General features: G+C 47.1%; 9 protein-coding genes across 9 annotated transcripts; 4 read left to right on the plus strand and 5 right to left on the minus strand.

Moving 5' to 3' along the window:
- Positions 1-453: 453 nt before the first annotated feature.
- N7483_008276 (uncharacterized protein) lies at positions 454-2,425 on the plus strand (the record flags this gene model as incomplete). The annotated part of the gene is made up of 2 exons (XM_057091703.1): positions 454-1,865; positions 1,909-2,425. The coding sequence occupies 2 exons, from the start codon at positions 454-456 to the stop codon at positions 2,423-2,425; spliced, it is 1,929 nt and encodes a 642-aa protein (XP_056942877.1).
- Positions 2,426-2,613: 188 nt separating this feature from the next.
- N7483_008277 (uncharacterized protein) lies at positions 2,614-2,853 on the plus strand (the record flags this gene model as incomplete). The annotated part of the gene is made up of 1 exon (XM_057091704.1): positions 2,614-2,853. One exon carries the CDS (start codon positions 2,614-2,616, stop codon positions 2,851-2,853), a length of 240 nt encoding a protein of 79 aa, XP_056942878.1.
- A 530-nt stretch (positions 2,854-3,383) lies between these two features.
- Positions 3,384-4,773, minus strand: N7483_008278 (WD40 repeat domain-containing protein; the record flags this gene model as incomplete). Its single annotated transcript, XM_057091705.1, has 3 exons — positions 3,384-3,905; positions 3,958-4,596; positions 4,660-4,773. The coding sequence occupies 3 exons, from the start codon at positions 4,771-4,773 to the stop codon at positions 3,384-3,386; spliced, it is 1,275 nt and encodes a 424-aa protein (XP_056942879.1).
- A 665-nt stretch (positions 4,774-5,438) lies between these two features.
- Positions 5,439-6,574, minus strand: N7483_008279 (uncharacterized protein; the record flags this gene model as incomplete). Its single annotated transcript, XM_057091706.1, has 2 exons — positions 5,439-6,464; positions 6,524-6,574. The coding sequence occupies 2 exons, from the start codon at positions 6,572-6,574 to the stop codon at positions 5,439-5,441; spliced, it is 1,077 nt and encodes a 358-aa protein (XP_056942880.1).
- Positions 6,575-8,517: 1,943 nt separating this feature from the next.
- N7483_008280 (SRPBCC domain-containing protein) lies at positions 8,518-9,121 on the plus strand (the record flags this gene model as incomplete). The annotated part of the gene is made up of 3 exons (XM_057091707.1): positions 8,518-8,571; positions 8,658-8,810; positions 8,873-9,121. The coding sequence occupies 3 exons, from the start codon at positions 8,518-8,520 to the stop codon at positions 9,119-9,121; spliced, it is 456 nt and encodes a 151-aa protein (XP_056942881.1).
- An 866-nt stretch (positions 9,122-9,987) lies between these two features.
- Positions 9,988-11,215, plus strand: N7483_008281 (NAD(P)-dependent alcohol dehydrogenase; the record flags this gene model as incomplete). The annotated part of the gene is made up of 4 exons (XM_057091708.1): positions 9,988-10,198; positions 10,283-10,710; positions 10,759-11,061; positions 11,129-11,215. The coding sequence occupies 4 exons, from the start codon at positions 9,988-9,990 to the stop codon at positions 11,213-11,215; spliced, it is 1,029 nt and encodes a 342-aa protein (XP_056942882.1).
- A 522-nt stretch (positions 11,216-11,737) lies between these two features.
- Positions 11,738-12,339, minus strand: N7483_008282 (uncharacterized protein; the record flags this gene model as incomplete). The annotated part of the gene is made up of 2 exons (XM_057091709.1): positions 11,738-11,860; positions 11,929-12,339. 2 exons carry the CDS (start codon positions 12,337-12,339, stop codon positions 11,738-11,740), a joined length of 534 nt encoding a protein of 177 aa, XP_056942883.1.
- A 1,422-nt stretch (positions 12,340-13,761) lies between these two features.
- N7483_008283 (uncharacterized protein) lies at positions 13,762-14,262 on the minus strand (the record flags this gene model as incomplete). Its single annotated transcript, XM_057091710.1, has 1 exon — positions 13,762-14,262. The coding sequence occupies one exon, from the start codon at positions 14,260-14,262 to the stop codon at positions 13,762-13,764; it is 501 nt and encodes a 166-aa protein (XP_056942884.1).
- A 653-nt stretch (positions 14,263-14,915) lies between these two features.
- On the minus strand, positions 14,916-16,301 carry N7483_008284 (intradiol ring-cleavage dioxygenase; the record flags this gene model as incomplete). The annotated part of the gene is made up of 4 exons (XM_057091711.1): positions 14,916-15,575; positions 15,633-15,775; positions 15,835-15,990; positions 16,052-16,301. 4 exons carry the CDS (start codon positions 16,299-16,301, stop codon positions 14,916-14,918), a joined length of 1,209 nt encoding a protein of 402 aa, XP_056942885.1.
- Positions 16,302-16,709: the final 408 nt, after the last annotated feature.

Raw genomic sequence — 16,709 nt, forward strand, 5'->3', positions numbered from 1 at the left:
GATTTATTACCGACCACTTACTCCGTATGCACATTTTCTTATGCCCTAATGTGGGAGTATAGATTTTCACAGGTCAAAAATCAGTAGCCCGTTTTAAAATCTTCGATCACTCTCAAAACTTCTCACACAATTGAAGTTGAAGATATCGGAATCAAACCTTCCCCTCGTTCTTTTCTGTTCTTCTTTTCCTCCTATTGCCCTTCGAGGTGCACATACGAGTATCAATTCCCCGCGTCCAAGCGAGCCACTCATTTTGCTGATTCCTTTTTAGTTGATCGTTCATTATTTCGGAACCTCTCATTATACACCTCCCAGTTCATATCTGCTATTGACTAGCCACCGTCCCTAGGACTGTCACTGTTCATAGTGGTTGACAATTGATACATTCTCATTCAACCGCCTCCAACCTTCACGAGTTCACCACGCCCACAAAATCCAAGCACCTTTGATAACATGTCTGAAGAGCCTCAAACGCCCTCCAAGAAAACACACGCATCGTGCTGTCTTAGCAAGAAACAAGAGGAGAATGTTTTGAAGTATTGTCTTCAATATCTCGATTGTGGACATGTCAGTTTGAAGGGTTGCGCGGGACGCATTGGAAATGCTTTATACCACAAGCCCAAGAAGCAGAGCAAATTGTATCGTGCAAAGCCACTGAATAAGAATTGGGGGTCAACTTTCTGTTCTCGCTGCCCTGAGCTAAAAATAGCGATCGAAAAGGGTCAACTGTCAGCTCGGCTCAATGTAAAGGCCTCGGCTGCTGATTTCAAAGTCCGCCTCGCCAAATGCATCGAGGAGTATAATATTCAGCCCGAAAACATGTATGCGGTAAAGGAGTGGGGATTTATCACCACTAAATACGCAGAACATCAGAAGATGACACTCCATCGACCATCAAACCCCGATCACGAACCCCGCAACTTGACTTCCACTATTCTCTGCATCTCCAGGAAGGGGAAGTTCCTGACTCCTTACCTCATCAACAAGGGCAAGAAGTCTGCAGGTTTTGAAAAAAAGTCCAGAGTTTGGCTTGGCTCCAATCCGAATGGCTGGGCAGACAAATTCGATTTTGCGAAATGGTATGAGTACTTTGAGAGTAAAACGCGCGGAGGCTCAAATCGCGAGTCCCGTCCATGGCGGTTGTTGCTCGTCGAGGGTCACAGATCTCCTGTTACGGAGCAATGTTTTGTGAGGGCGCTCAAGAGGAAAATTATTATATTCTCATATCCAAGGCATAAGGACAGTCAATTGGACCCTTTTTGTTGTGGGGTGCTCGACTACCTTGAAAGGCGTTTTGTTGAGTGGTTGAGTCCCAGGTGGGAAGAACGGTCGACTCGCGGAGAGGAGATTGTCGAGATTGAATCACTTGACCTTGCGGCTACAGTCAGTTGGCTTACCGTTGCTGGCAAGAAAGATAGCACCTTGAAGGTAGAGCGAGAAACTGAGATTCGCACAGCCTGGGTCAAGTGTAACCAGAATTGGATTCGGGGAGGAGACTCGAGTGCCTCCAAAGAAATCAAATCAACAGTTGTGAAGGAAGAGAAATGGGATAAGAAGAGTATTGAGGATCATTCCGAAGGCGAGCGTACAGGATTATTGAATGAATTCTTGATACACAACAAGACGGGGGATTCCAGCTCCATTCAGACGCAGACTACTAAGTTGGGCCCCTCTCAGCCAACTCCAGTAGATGTGATTTGTTTGGACAGCGGTTCAGATCTCCCTAATGATAGCGCCAAGTCTGCAAATCGTGGTCACAAGCGGTCGTGGTCAAAAGCTATTAGGACGACTTCTGAGCCTCAAAACGGTGGCCGAACTGGAATTCAGCCTAAGAAGCACCAGTCGATAAATCAACCACAAGCTACGTCCTTGCCGCCAGCTCAACCACAGCCGCAAACTCCCTTTCAGCTGCAAGTTGCATCTGGATCTCAAGGTCTCTCCGACCCTCGAGCTCCCTCTCAGCTGCAGGTTCCATCTCAGCGGCGAGCTTCGCCTCGGCCCCAAACCGCTTCTCAGCGGCGAGGTGCATCTCGACCGCCAACATCCTCTCAGCCACAACGGCGTTCTCAATCAAGGCCTCCCTCTCGACGGCGAGCTTTGTCTCCGCAAGATACTGTCTTTCGACAGCAAGCTCCATGTCAATCAGAAGCTGCTTCTGAGCTACAAAGTCATTCTGAGCCGCGCATTCACCCTCAACGGCAAGTCTCGCCTTGGTCGCGAGCTGGCTCTCAGCCTCGAGGTCCATCTGAACCGCAAGCTCAGCCTCGACCGCGAACACCCTTTCAAGGTCCAGCTTCCTCGCAGTGGCACGGTTCACATCAGCAGCGAGTTCCCTTTCAGCAGCAACCCGCCTCTGAAAAGCAAATTCCACATCGGCAACGAACCGGGCATCCGCCAAACGCTCCCTCCAAACCACGAGATTTAACTCATCAAAGTGACTCATACCGACCGTACAATACTTATGAGCCACCACCTTCAAATGGAAATTCAAACCAAGGAGTTTCTTTCAGAGGCAGAGACAGTTGGAGACCAAGCAAAAGACGAAGAGGAAAGAACGACGGGAGTGATAATGGATTTGAGCGACGAGATGATCACCCACCCTTATCTCGACCTATGACCTCGGCCGCTTTGTCGTCTTCTTTGGCACCCGACTCATCGCCCCTGCGATCCGAGCGGCGCTTAAACGAGCGCATCTACAAACCTAATGTTTCAAAGAACAGCCCCTGCAATCCCTCCCCATATCCCGCTCATCAAGGAACTCCTCCGGATGATGTGATGGAGAAGCTTACCAAATTCGTCGATGAGCATAGCGCTCAAATAAAGGAACTGCTCGCCAAGGCTGGCAAGCTCTAATAGAATATTCCCCGGATGCGGGGTAACAAACTCAGCCTCATTCTCGGGTTCTTGTGTGTTGTCTCTTCTCAATGGAAAATGTTTTATTACTTTGCATCTGAACTTTATTAAAGTTCTTTTATGTAGTGAAATTCGTGAAACAAAATATGTACAGTAGACGACAAGTTCGGTGTCCACAGGATTTACACTCTTTCTCTCTTTCTTAGCGCCACAGTAGCGCACTAGTCTGGATCGAGATTCGTTGAAATTTACATTGTCTTAGTACTGTTATGGTTATGACATTTCCCAGTCAAATATAAATTACATGGCTCGCTGGAACCATTGAGACGTTTAGTGAAACAGCCTAATTACTTTCCCATGGTATTATGATGCCTTTGAAATATAATCGCGGTATATTTTCAGATCCGACGATGAAAAGGGCGCAACGGGCGCAACGGGATTATACGTGATGCTAAACTAACCAATGAGCTGTTATATTCGTATTACAAGATAAGGAAAAGGAGCCCGAGCCCAGTACAATGGCCAGTCATCTAATCATGGCGAAAACCTATGATTATAACTGTCCCCGTAGAGTAACCCAGAGCCAGCCTGTTATGTTGTATAGCTAAGCAGCTCATAGTTCGATACTCAGCAGGAAGCCATATCGTATTTTTGTTTGCAAAGGTAATCCAGCCATTTGCGATGGAGGCATAAGGGCTAGTCTGGTTTGGAAGTTGGCCGAAGATGAACGCGACAGAACCACAATGCCCCTCGAATGTCTGTAGCTCCTTGCCCGTCTGAGCATCCCACAGCTTGATCGTCTCATCAGCCGAGCCAGAGGCCACCGTTTCGCCGTCCGGGGAGAATGCCACAGACCAGACCCAATCAGAGTGCCCCTCGAGAGTCTGTAGCTCCTTACCCGTGTGAGCATCCCACAGCTTGATCGTCTTATCACGCGAGCCAGAGGCGACCGTTTGGCCATCCGGGGAGAAGGCCACAGACTCGACGGAACTGGAATGCCCCTCGAGGGTCTGTAGCTCCTTGCCCGTCTGAGCATCCCATAGTTTGATCGTCTTATCATGCGAGCTAGATGCGACCGTTTGGCCGTCCCGGGGAGAGGGCTACGGACTCGACGGGTCTGGAATGCCCTTCGAGAGTCTGTAGCTCCTTACCCGTCTGAGCATCCCACAGCTTGATCGTACTATCCTCCGAGCCAGAGGCCACCGTTTGGCCATCCGGGGAGAAGGCCACGGACTCGACGGGTCTGGAATGCCCCTCGAGGGTCTGTAGCTCCTTGCCCGTATGAGCATCCCACAGCTTGATCGTACTATCCTCCGAGCCAGATGCCACCGTTTGGCCGTCCGGGGAGAAGGCCACAGACCGGACCCAATCAGAGTGCCCCTTGAGGGTTTGTAGCTCTTTGCCCGTCTGAGCATCCCACAGCTTGATTGTAGTATCCTCCGAGCCAGAGGCCACCGTTTGGCCGTCTGGAGAGAAGGCCACAGACAAGACCCATTGAGAGTGCCCCTCAAGGGTCTGTAGCTCCTTGCCCGTCTGAGCATCCCAGAGCTTGATCGTCTTATCATGCGAGCCAGAGGCCACCGTTTCGCCGTCCGGGGAGAAGGCCACGGACTCGACGGGTCTGGAATGCCCTTCGAGGGTCTGTAGCTCCTTGCCCGTCTGAGCATCCCACAGCTTGACCGTCTTATCATGCGAGCCAGAGGCCACCGTTTCGCCGTCCGGGGAGAAGGCCACAGACCGGACCTAATCAGAGTGCCCCTTGAGGGTCTGTAGCTCCTTACCCGTGTGAGCATCCCACAGCTTGACCGTCTTATCATGCGAGCCAGAGGCCACCGTTTGGCCGTCCGAGGAGAAGGCTACAGACCGGACCCGATCAGAATGCCCCTCGAGTGTCTGTAGATTTGAGTTCCAGTATTTCATCGCCTGTGGTAGTATTTCTATTTGTCTGGGCTTTTCGCGAAGAAAATTCTGTCGTATGATGCTTTGTACTGGTGCAAATGCCAGTCCAGAATAGTAGAGCTGCAGTGGAGCAATGCCAGCTATGTACGCATTTTGAAGAGTGAACCTTTTTGCATCCTGCAGAAATTCACGCAATTGAGAATGGTGCTCATGCTATACACCAGACAAACGACCACTCGACGGGACGCGAAACATCGAGGCAGCGAGATGTCGGGTGACATTCAAAACAAAGGACCATGTTTGTTTATCCTACAGGAGCAGTAGTTCGGCTTCCATAAGACATTCTCTCTTTAGCTTTACCTTGGCGCCACAACCGAGAGCTAGTCGACTATGTACGTATTCGGTGCTCCACGTTTAAAATTGCCGAAGTTCCATCCATGGATCATCCCCAAGTCTCTACTGGCGACCAATCTGGCGACCAATCACTTGGATAGTGATGCACGAATCATGGCTTCCAGCCTTGAAGCTATAATAGGAGAGAAGCAGGTCACATGATAGAGACAACAGTAATGCTACCTTTCATAAAAAGCGTAATCGTGCGAAGCTAAGCGGCATCATCTCCCGGCACAACGGCCTCATTTTCGTCACAAACCTGCCAGGCGTCTGCCTAGTGGTGCTGGGCTCCCTTATACTCCCTGCGCCCGTTGGATATCATTAAATCTCTTCTTTTGGTACGCCAATGTACTAATCCAGTTGTTGATAAACATGTAGCAGAACGTAAGTATGATGAGGCTAAAGGCGATGAGGGGGCCAAGAATGGAGAAGGCTGTAAATCCATACGACGCTGACTGAAATGCCTTATTTTCAGCGAGGGCATCAGTCGCCAAACCAACTTGCATTGCTGTCAGAACGAGGGCGATATAGACCGTAGCAGCGGCCAGCCAGGCAAGATTGTTCTGGAAGAAGTCGCCGTATCGATTCCACTGCGACATGTAACCATGCAGGAACGATGATCGGGTGAATCTGTATATCTTGTTAAGCCGACTCAGACGGAGCTCACCGTAGATGAATCGCGCATCGATTTTTTGGTATAGATGATCCGTAGCGAGGACCTGCTTGACCAGGCTTGTCCAGTCTGCCCAGGATACCTCAGTGGGTATTAGTTTTTTCTCCTGAGCGATCGCGAAGTCGCTCTCATGCGAGACCAGGGCGGTATAAGAAAACAGGAATCCAAGCGCTGACCTCCATAGCCTCCGGCGATCACATAGGCCGTCATTCAAAAGCGTATTTCCAGCCGAGCTGGCCCGCCTTGGAGAGCGGGTGCAGGTGCAACACGGCAGACAGGAGAGGTGGTCAATCCAGAAGCGAGGCACAAGAAGGAAGCGCGGAACCGGTTTGATGAATATTCGGCCACTGGTCCATACGAGATGCATGTCAATTTGCTCTGTGATGAATATATCGCGCGAGAGGAGGAGCTGGTGGTGTAATGAGCGTGGCGGTGTCGGGCGACCGACGATCCACAGCCGGGTGATGATGATCTGAAGTCTACGTAGATCAAGTTCCTTTTGAACGCACGCCGCGATATCCTCGGTGGGAGCAGCCAAGTTTTCCGACGTGGTGCGGTAGGAAGCAGGAAATATCGGGTGAAGTGGGTAGTCGTTAGGGGTTGATGGGTCGCCATGGTTCAGTAGTTGGACGAAGAACGGGCACGTCTGCACAAAATCTTTCAGTTCCTGGTGTCTGTATTGGCATGACGGTAGAACAAACGGACGTGGTCCTGTTGCTTTTCTGCCTGGATGCCGATCTGCACGTCACCCGACATCTCGCTGCCTCGATGTTTCGCGTCCCGTCGAGTGGTCGTTTGTCTGGTGTAGTAACAACAAGGATGCAGCTGCCCCGAGTAGATAGGTCAACGTGTCCTTCAAGGCTGCTGCGTCTGGTCTCTTGTGCTGTCACGTGATTTATGCATGGTGATGACACTGATGACACTGATGAGATGTGACTAGTGGGTCGGGCCGGTGGCTCAGCTGAGGGCTGAGGGGTATGCTCAAATAGTTCCTCGTATCTACTGTCAGTTGACACTATTCTGAATGGTGCCATCTCTTTGGCCGAGTGGCATCATAGTCGCACTGGCTATTCCGCATGACGACTCCGACCCCGCCGTTGAGCCAAGATCAGTGCGCAAGACGTAGGCCATGAATGAGCTTGTGCTGCGGGCCGCCTTAGTCCTGGTTAGTTTAGCATCACGTATAATCCCGTTGCGCCCTTTTCATCGTCGGATCTGAAAATATATCGCGATTATATTTCAAAGGCATCATAATACCATGGGAAAGTAATTAGGCTGTTTCACTAAACGTCTCAATGGTTCCAGCGAGCCATGTAATTTATATTTGACTGGGAAATGTCATAACCATAACAGTACTAAGACAATGTAAATTTCAACGAATCTCGATCCAGACTAGTGCGCTACTGTGGCGCTAAGAAAGAGAGAAAGAGTGTAAATCCTGTGGACACCGAACTTGTCGTCTACTGTAAGAGGTGACTTTCATATCCAAAGAATTGCCGCCCCAATGGAGACGCCTGGACGCCATTATTAGATTCATGGGTTTGATTCTGATAGGCACACCATAGTTTGACTATGACTCGTGTTCAAAGCAAACCATACTTCTGATTTGATATCAAATCGATTCATCTTCTCCCTCTTCCAATAAAGAAATACCATATAGTACTTCCTGAACAAGTCAGTATTAACTCGATAAACAGAGTCCAAGGTTATTCATGTAAAGTACCAGATTAGAAAGCAGTTCAAGTTCATCTTCGTTTTTCTTCACGCCTGATGTGACTTGTCCCGTGTATGGAGCGAGGAATGAGCCCATTCAGGATGCTCGCGACTCAAGCAAGGCGTGTGCGGTAAAGATCATTCCGACCACATTGAAATTGTGGTCGAATACTACGGAGAAGAGAACCCGAGTCTCCAGGAATTGCAAATGGCTCGCCATCACAGCCATAGATCGAGTATTCAAAAATGACTGTTTTGACCGCAGGCTTTGTTTCATCAAAATGATTGTGAAGGTGAGCAGTCATAAGGTCGTTCCATCTACCAGTACATAGTATAATGTTCCGCTAGCCGTCGGGGAGAGTGCAATGTATTCCCCCGAATGAGCACTTGAGTGGGCCCTTTCACTCAAGTGCTGTGGCAACGCGGCCCAACGAGTAGCTTGTTTATCTATTTATTACCCACTTTTTAACCAGTTGACTGGGTTAGAAGAATATCAATCTAAAAAGATCTATACCATACCGTAATCCATAGTAGACTCCCGAGGTCGGAGCCTTGTTTTGTTTACTAGACTTGAGCACTTGAGGCTATACCCAAAAGCGTATACTAACACTTGAAGTATTGATGACGTGGAAAACTTTTGACCCAGTGGCCTATGTATTGGGGGCTGAAAAAGAACCAATTAAATCTTCAAAAGATATAACAAATGGGGAGCTGAAACGTCGAATATTCACCGTTAAAAATATTTGAACCTTGGAAGGGGTTATAAAATTCCCATAGCATCCGCGAACTTTTTCCAAAGTTGTTTTACATCTTTCAAATGTTCGCAGCCGTTAAATAGTAGAGCCTCGTCCTGCGGTCCAAACTTGAAAGCGCGGAATAGAGCCCAAATCGACCCACCCCGGTTGTTATTTCATTGTTCATCCCAAATCCCATCTCACCACATCTTCTTCTGTCCAGTGTTTGAACTCTGAGTTATTTCTATCAAAATGATCGAGACCCAAATTGAGATCGCAGCTCCACCTAGTCTGGTCCGAGGCCTGGTAGGATCCCGTCATTCCTCTTGAACGTTGTTTTGAATGAGACTAAAAGCTAATATTTCGGTGGTATCACTTCTCTATGGATATAGCTACTCGATTTTGCAAAGTACCCGGATTGGCATACCTCAGGGCTGGTTCAATTATTGGAGCCCGAGGATTCGAGCCTAACGCTGGCGACCTTGCAGTCAGGAGACAAGATCAAGTGTGATATCGATGGAATGAAGTTCACAGCTGAGATTAAGGTAAGCCAAAGTCGACAGTCGATATACGAAACTACAGGTAGATCTAATGGGATATCTGGTAGGAAAACTCCGACCGTCTCCTTCAATGGCAAGGTCCACCCGTTATGGGCCTGATTTCCGGGCTACACTCATTTAGCTTCGAGGTTTCGGAGTCTGGAGGAACATTGTTTAAGCAGTCAGAGTTGTTCTCCGGTCCTATCACGTTTCTTATGGGGCCTTCTTTGCTAGGACGGAAGATGCTCGGTCAGTATCGCAAGTTCAATGAGGAGCTCAAGATACACGCGGAGAGAGAATTTGAAAGTTCCTCTTGATGGTAGACCAGGGGATGCCGGTGTCACTGTTTCTTATGTTTATAAGCGTATACTAGTATATGGTACCATAGGTACTACCTACCTCAGCAACTACTCCTCCATTTGTCCTTCTAGATATTAGCCTCCAGGGCTGTACATGTGAGGACTCAGACTCTGCACATGTTTTTTATATTTATGCAGGTGCAGTCACCTTGAATAGCTTGAAATGGTCGATTGTTGAGACAGTCCAGATGAATAATCAGAAACTCCCACCCCTCTCAGATACTAGGTATCAGAACGGAGCTAAACCTGTCGACCTGAAAATCATATACCTAATGGATATTCTTTGCGAGCTCGGCATTCTTATTTGAGGGAGATTGATGCGGTCTTCTACTATCCTTTATCGATCTATATGTTAATCTCAAGTTTGTCCATTTTCAATGAATATTAAATAGAATTTGTGAACTCTTTTCGTTGAGGCTGTTACATCATAAACCACATAATCCACCGTGGACTGCAAAACCCCGCTTGCCCCACTGCTGACCTCGGGCAGCAGATGTGGCACCTGGGGTAAATAAGGATTTAGAGACTAAAGGCTGCGGGGCTAGCGAACATGTGTGTCACATCAGTGACATCATGATGTCCATTTGTAGATCAATAAGAAGGCCATCTGATTCAAATGCTTTCATCCAATAAAGCTTGAATAAGATCTCGGCAGCTAGCACATTTTTTGTTTGAATAGTGGAGAGTCAAGAATTACTAATAGTACTAGTAACGCCACAAGAGGGGTTGAGGGTCAAGCTTGAACAAACAAATGCCGAGGGACAGATTTCTGAAAACCCCCCTTCAACTTCCTTAATCGAGATTCCACACGAGTATCATCTAAGATGAATCAAATTAAGGCTATTGTGGCTCATGAGCCAATAACACCTCTCAAACAGAACTGGTCCTTGCAAGATGTTGATCTTAAAGATCCCGGCGACGATGAAGTTTTAGTTGAGATGTATGCTGTCGGTATTTGCCACACAGATATTGTACTTGGATCAGTGCCTACTGGCACAATAGGAGTTCAATATCCAAAGGTTCTCGGACATGAAGGTATCTTCTTAATGACCCTCCTACTGTGGTGTCCCAGATGAATCTTCAACATTGGGTTAACTATTACTGATTCCACGATATTAGGTGCTGGAATTGCTCGGCAGGTTGGAAAGAACGTACAATCAATCGAACCAGGAGATCCAGTTCTTCTATCCTTTAATTCCTGTGCTTCATGTTCCCAATGTCTGGAATCCCATCCTGGGTATTGTGACACGTTTGCAAATCGCAATTATACTGGCGAACAGCATTCTACTAATTTGAGCTCAACTGATGAGAAAGTATGGACTGGGTTCTTCGGACAGTCAAGCTTTGCACAATATGGTATTGTGCATAAAACGAGCATTGTCAATGGAAAGGATTTAATCCAAGATCTCAGTGAACTAAAACTTTTCGCTTCCCTGGGCTGCGGATTCCAAACCGGCATGGGTGCTATTCAAAATATTACAGAAGCCAGTCCCGATGATACAGTATTGATCACAGGCTTAGGAGCAGTTGGGATGGGAGCTATCATGGTGAGTGGTACTTTTACCAAGAAGAAGAACCAAGCTAAAAGAAGCTAGACTGCCGTTAATTCTCAATGCAAGACCATTATTGCCATTGACAGAGTGAAATCCCGCCTAAATCTGGCCAAGGAGCTTGGAGCGACTCACATTATTGACACAAGCGAGCCAACTTTCACCAGTTTAATGGAGGCAGTTCATGAGCTGATCCCAACAGGTGTCACTATTGCTATTGACACGACTGGTGTTCCTGAAATACTTGAGCAGAGTATCAAGGCTACGCGAAAACGGGGTAAAATAGTGATGATTGGCGTGCCTCCATTTGGTTGGGAACTAAAGGTTCCAGCGACAGAACACTTGAATGTAAGTTTGCATTTTCCGTGACAATGGATGATCGCAAGATTGGAATATACTGATATTTTTCCTTTAGTCTGGCCGTTCTCTTATGGGATGTATCATGGGAGACTGTGATTCTCAGAAGGTCAGTATGCTCCAAGTAGTTTTCTTAATTGGTTAACTAAATTCTGTGCAGACAATTCCTCAGTTAATCGACTGGTATCGGACAGGGAAATTTCCCATCGATAAATTCGTTCAATATTTTGATGTTTGTTGTGATAACCTCTGAATTGGATTGTGCAAAATTGCTAATTCGAATGAGCAGGCTATGGATTATGAGACAGCATTGCAAAGAATGAAGAGCGGGGAGGTAATCAAACCAGTTTTGGTTTGGAAGGATTAGAGTCAATGTTTTATGAACAAGTCAAGTTTGTGCCGCGTCCAAATATCTCGTTCAGCCCATGGACATTTTAATTTCTAGTGATTCCACTTTGCCTTTCTCCTTCGTGCAATGCCAATTCAAGACCCTCGAGTAGCTTGTTGGGCATGCTTAAAAAGGCGAATGAGAGGAGTCGCAGCGAAAAGTCACGGGGTTCCCCAATTTATTCGCCAATGCCTTGAAACGGTAGCGGAAAGGCATTGTCATTAGTGCAGAAGATGTACATAGACGGCATATCATGCCAGGGTTCATACAGAGCCGGCTCTAGACTCGAAAGGACAGAATGAGACGCCAACTTCGCGATCCACTTTGCTGCTCATCGGAGGAAAGATCGTTATAGAAGATGGTCTCCTGTTGAGAAGAGTAGCAGAACCCGTCTCCATGGCTCTGATAGCGAGCGATTAGCATCCGGATATTGTCTCTACTGAATCAAAGGATGGCTTCAAATCACGTACCACGACCCCAGGATCCGATTTGCCTTCACATTCATCAGTAATCGACTGGACCTTCAGCGCCACGAAGGCAGAGATCCATACAACCATCACCACGCCTCCAGAGAGAGACATCTTAGACCTTTGCGCATAGCCCAAGCCTTCAACAGCACTTGCGCCAACGAGTCCACTGTACGAGTGGCAAATGACAACCACCCGCCGACCACTGCAAACCAATCTTCGAATTATTTGCTTCGTAAGATCGATATCAGCATGCAAGCCAACATCAGGGGAGGATGAATCAACAGAGAAGGTAGTAACAGCCTCAGAGTCATAACCACGATTCGCTAAGAGAGCACGGATTCCGTCAAAGCAATCAGGCCTTTGCCATGCCCCAGGAATAAAGACAAAAACCGGGGTTTCGGCTGTCTCCATGGTGAATGAGTAGAAAAGACGCTTCTTTGTATTGATCTTGACTCGTTACAGCCCTACTGAATCATTGTAGAGCTAACCGAAGTCTCTGTATTCACATGTGGGATATGGGAAGTAGAGATGGACAAAGCTCATGGGAACATAACCTATTACTTATAGTGGGTTAGGCAACTTAGGCCCCCCTACGATCCCTACCCATGGGTACGCCTTATTTGAACCTTCACTCAAATCAGTACATGCACGTTACATAAAACGTGTAGATCTTTGAATTCAAAAACATTGAATACCCAATCTTATCACTGACGGTAACTTAGATTCGATTCTCGAACAGTGTTAGACCTGGCATTAGAGTGGGTCAGAAAACATGATCCGGTCTATCACCGGGCTAGGGTCAGTAGCATGTTCAACTGGTGAACACTCTTCCTACTCCCTCACATATCATCGTTCCGATCGGAAAACTTCAAAATCAGGGAAGCTAACCAGGGTCATTAATTAAGCCCAATTCACGGATTGGACTGAACGGAAGGGGCTCAACAGTTGCCATACCGCCTCTAAAGAAATCATCCATCAGGAAAGGTCCTGTAATGGCCAACCAGGTTGACATATAGAGAACGATGATAACACGTCGTAACCAACCCGGTGTAACAGTCAGAGCTAATTTGGGAAGAATCGCATTTTCGAGGACTACCTCAACGAATATACCGAGTGCTTGGAGACAAAAGAATAAAAATGGTCCAGAAAGGGGGCGGGTATCCGCAATTTGCGCATAGCTGCCAGCAGCATGGAGAAAGCCACTGAACAAGAAAATGACAAGAGCGTAAATGAAGCATTGATTCGGATGTCTTCGCTCCAGCTAGTTGGAAGGCTGGAGACAGCCCAGCGTGCCGTGGCAGTGAAAGTGTAACGAAAATACTGTTGCCACCACCGTCCCCAAAAGTGCAGAATTCCATGATTAAGAAAGGTGATGTTCAAGTCGACCCGTCCATATGGAGCTCCATATAGCCAAGGCTCATCCAGTGGGACAGAAGTGAACTTGGATACCAGGTTTGGTACTGTTACAGAAAAGCCAAGGAAAAAGATCTTGTATAAGCTTGCAAGAGCATTGAAACCAAAGTAAATACAGGGTGCAGTGAAAAAAGAATACAAGAAGGATCCCAGTATAGGGAGATGCTTGGTCAATGGAAGGGGAAATGGTGGCACTGCATTCATGGATGAAACTTTGCCTTCAAAGTAAGGGTCTCATATGACCCAGGCCTTTGATAAGTCAATTAAAAGGTAGATCCCGATGAAGTTGCGGACTTCCTGTCCTAGATGTTGTTTCGCATCAAAGCTCATATCCTCCGCCGGCTGAATTCTGCTTGAGTTGAATCCTGACTGTAATTTGTCAAGAACAGATCGAGGAATTAGACCCATGTGAGGAGATCTCTAATTCCACTCAAGGCCTCTGAGGCTGATAAATAGTCCAAGGCACCAGTCTATCCAGTGCAAGAGACCAACAGGATATGACTGCCAGCGTAAAATGACACGCTTTTCGTCAACTACCACTCGCTCAATGCGCTGAAAGTCATTCTCGACGTCTGTGAACACCAACAAAATAGCACTCCAAAGCAGCCACCAAGCTGTAAAGATCCCAATTATATAACCATTACCACCAATCCTGGCTCGGCGATTGAGGAGGATATTGACCGAAATCCCTAGAATGAGAGCGAAAACTGATGGCCGAACATATCGGGTTCTTCCGCGGCGGGGTGTTGTTAGGCCAAGTAGGGGCAGACCAAGCATCATAACAATATGATAAAAGAATAATGATTTGAAGTCGCCGTGCTGTAGTAGTTCACGGAGAGTATCATCTTGGCTTTGTCCGAGTTCCTTGGGAGAATAATGAGATGACCCGTATGATGGTCGCTCAAGTCGATGAAGGATCATGATTTCAGAAGCTTATTCATTGACGATTTCCCTTATCAAAATGAAGGATGGCATCAGTCCTTTAGTTAGCATCAATAAGACAAGACAGAAAGATCTTATGAGAAAAGTAAATCAGAGTTAGAACAAGTATGTGGCGTATTTTGGATGTTTCAATCGTAGCGCATTAAGTTTTGATAGCGACTCCGGACCCGTTAAGTAGCATATGGAGGGATGCGATCTTTCAAATGTTGGAAATTCGTGGGTCCTATCGCTGAACCCGCATACGCAGTTTTAATACGTGGATTTTGCATTTTCTTGCTAATATCCAGCGGTGATCTCAGCTGCCTCCCTAATGGTTCACATATTTGCTTCTTCTTGAGTAACTTCAACCCCACACTCTTCACTATTCCAGGTGTTTTAAATGGACAGGAAACTACAAAGACCATGAACTGTGTTCAATAAGTGCCACAAGGATTTAAATTCTCTTCGAAGCCCTCTAGGTTTCCATCTAGTGAAAGATCGACATTGATATTGCATAAATATGTATAACCTTCATCTTACAGTGGTGAATAGCAATGCCACTGCGAGATTTGCCAAGTCCAGATGATCCCTGGCCGCTGGATTTAGCCTGGAACCGAGGCTATAATCTTTCTAGATCAGAATCCTGGAAAAACTCAAGCACTGGATGTGCTACCGCTAGCAGCAGCCCTGGTGGCTGAGGACCCAGGCGGGGAACCACCCATATTCATGCCAGAATCCTCATTCTCAACACCACCATTCTCAGTATAGTAAGCCGCAGGCGTAATATCACTATCCTCGGTCGCATCGATTCCAACAGTAATCCAAGCAAACACACCGTCTGACACGTTATCGCCCAGGAAGACGTACTCCATGAAGGGATCAATAGTGTCTGCCTCTTCCGCAAGGATGCTATCATCAGCGTTGGTAGTCAGGTCTTGAGTATTGGTAGAGTATGGTGATGTATCTTCAACGGTAGAGATGAGATCTTGGTCGAAGAAGAGTTGACCGACGTGCGAAGAATGGGCTGTATAGAGACCGGTAATAGTGTCATTCGATAGGACCGTTGTTTCGTTGACTGCGTGTGTGAGAACTATCATGAGAGTCTTGTTAGTGTCTTGAAAGGAATGATTGCTTGGGAATCCCGTACCGTGGATATGAGTGGCACGTCCAGTGTAGTGACCAGGGAAGATAGACTCGAACTGCACAACTCCCTCATCGTTGCTAGGTTGAATGCCGCGGAGGAAAGTGGCATCTAGGTTCGTCGCATCGGATTCATCACCATTTCCGCTCGCTTGAACACCGGAGTAGACACCCTGAAGAGTATCATATTAGCAAGTTTTGATATCTGGAATATGTCAAAAGGTACTGACAGTAGCATTGCAGTGCCAGATATCTGTATAGATATTCGGCAAAGGGTTGCAGGTATTGGTATCGATGATCTGAATGTCCATATAAAGAGGAACACCAGTCTGCGATTCGACGATATCCTCACGAATCAATTCACCAGTGACATCTGTGGTCAATTAGAAATCTGGGTATCCTCGCAAGGGTGATGAATGAGTAAACGCTTACAATAAGGCCCCTGGGTAACGTCAGGACCCAAGATACAGGTAGATTCGGAGCCAAACAGAATACTCGGATCAGTCGACTGGTCTACACTGGTTAAGTTGGAATGATGAGAAGTATTCAGCTCGGCATCCAAGTCACGCGCCTTCAGGAAGCGACGACCTGAAATGAAATCAGCCTCAAGGTTTTTCAATCTGTTATCGGAGCCAGAGTAAGAACTTACTGTCATTTATGCCACGTCGGTTGCGGATTTGTTTCACGGCAAGTTCACGACGAGCAACATTTCTGCTCTCAAGACCACGTGCCTTGAGCATTGATGCACATTGCGCAAGGCTTCGGGATTGAAGATTGGAGTCCTTCAGGAAGGCGGAACGCTCAGCAGCTTCGGCCTTGACATCGTGGCCCGGATGAGCAGAAGCAACGCTGACAAGACCCATCAAGCCAAGGGCGAGAGCAGAGGTAAATTGCACCATTATGAATAGAATGAAACGGGGTTGATCAAATTGACTTTGTATAGTCTATGAAGACTCTCATTTCAACTGGTGCTGTCTCCCCTTTATACGACTCTCCACGCTATGCTATGCTATACTATGCTATGCTATACCCAGACGGTCTACGGGATTGACATGATGTCTGATACAATACCAAGAAGAGCTGACGACGAGCCCGGAAATCTCGGTTGAAAGACTCACGAATCAAATCCCAAACGTTGCTCATCAACAATATACAGAAATGCAACGGATATTCCTCCGGTCCCACTACCAAGGCAAATCCATAGTGCCAAGTGAGAGCCAAGATTCCTACATAGTATATAGAACAAGTTTCGGCATTCGAATAAGGTCCAGGCACTACCGAGACCTCCGGGATTTTATCATTGTCCC

This window comes from Penicillium malachiteum, assembly GCF_028827825.1.
Source record: "Penicillium malachiteum strain IBT 17515 chromosome Unknown utg000004l:1.0-4883003.0:1.0-4884900.0, whole genome shotgun sequence".
NCBI lineage: Eukaryota > Fungi > Ascomycota > Eurotiomycetes > Eurotiales > Aspergillaceae > Penicillium > Penicillium malachiteum.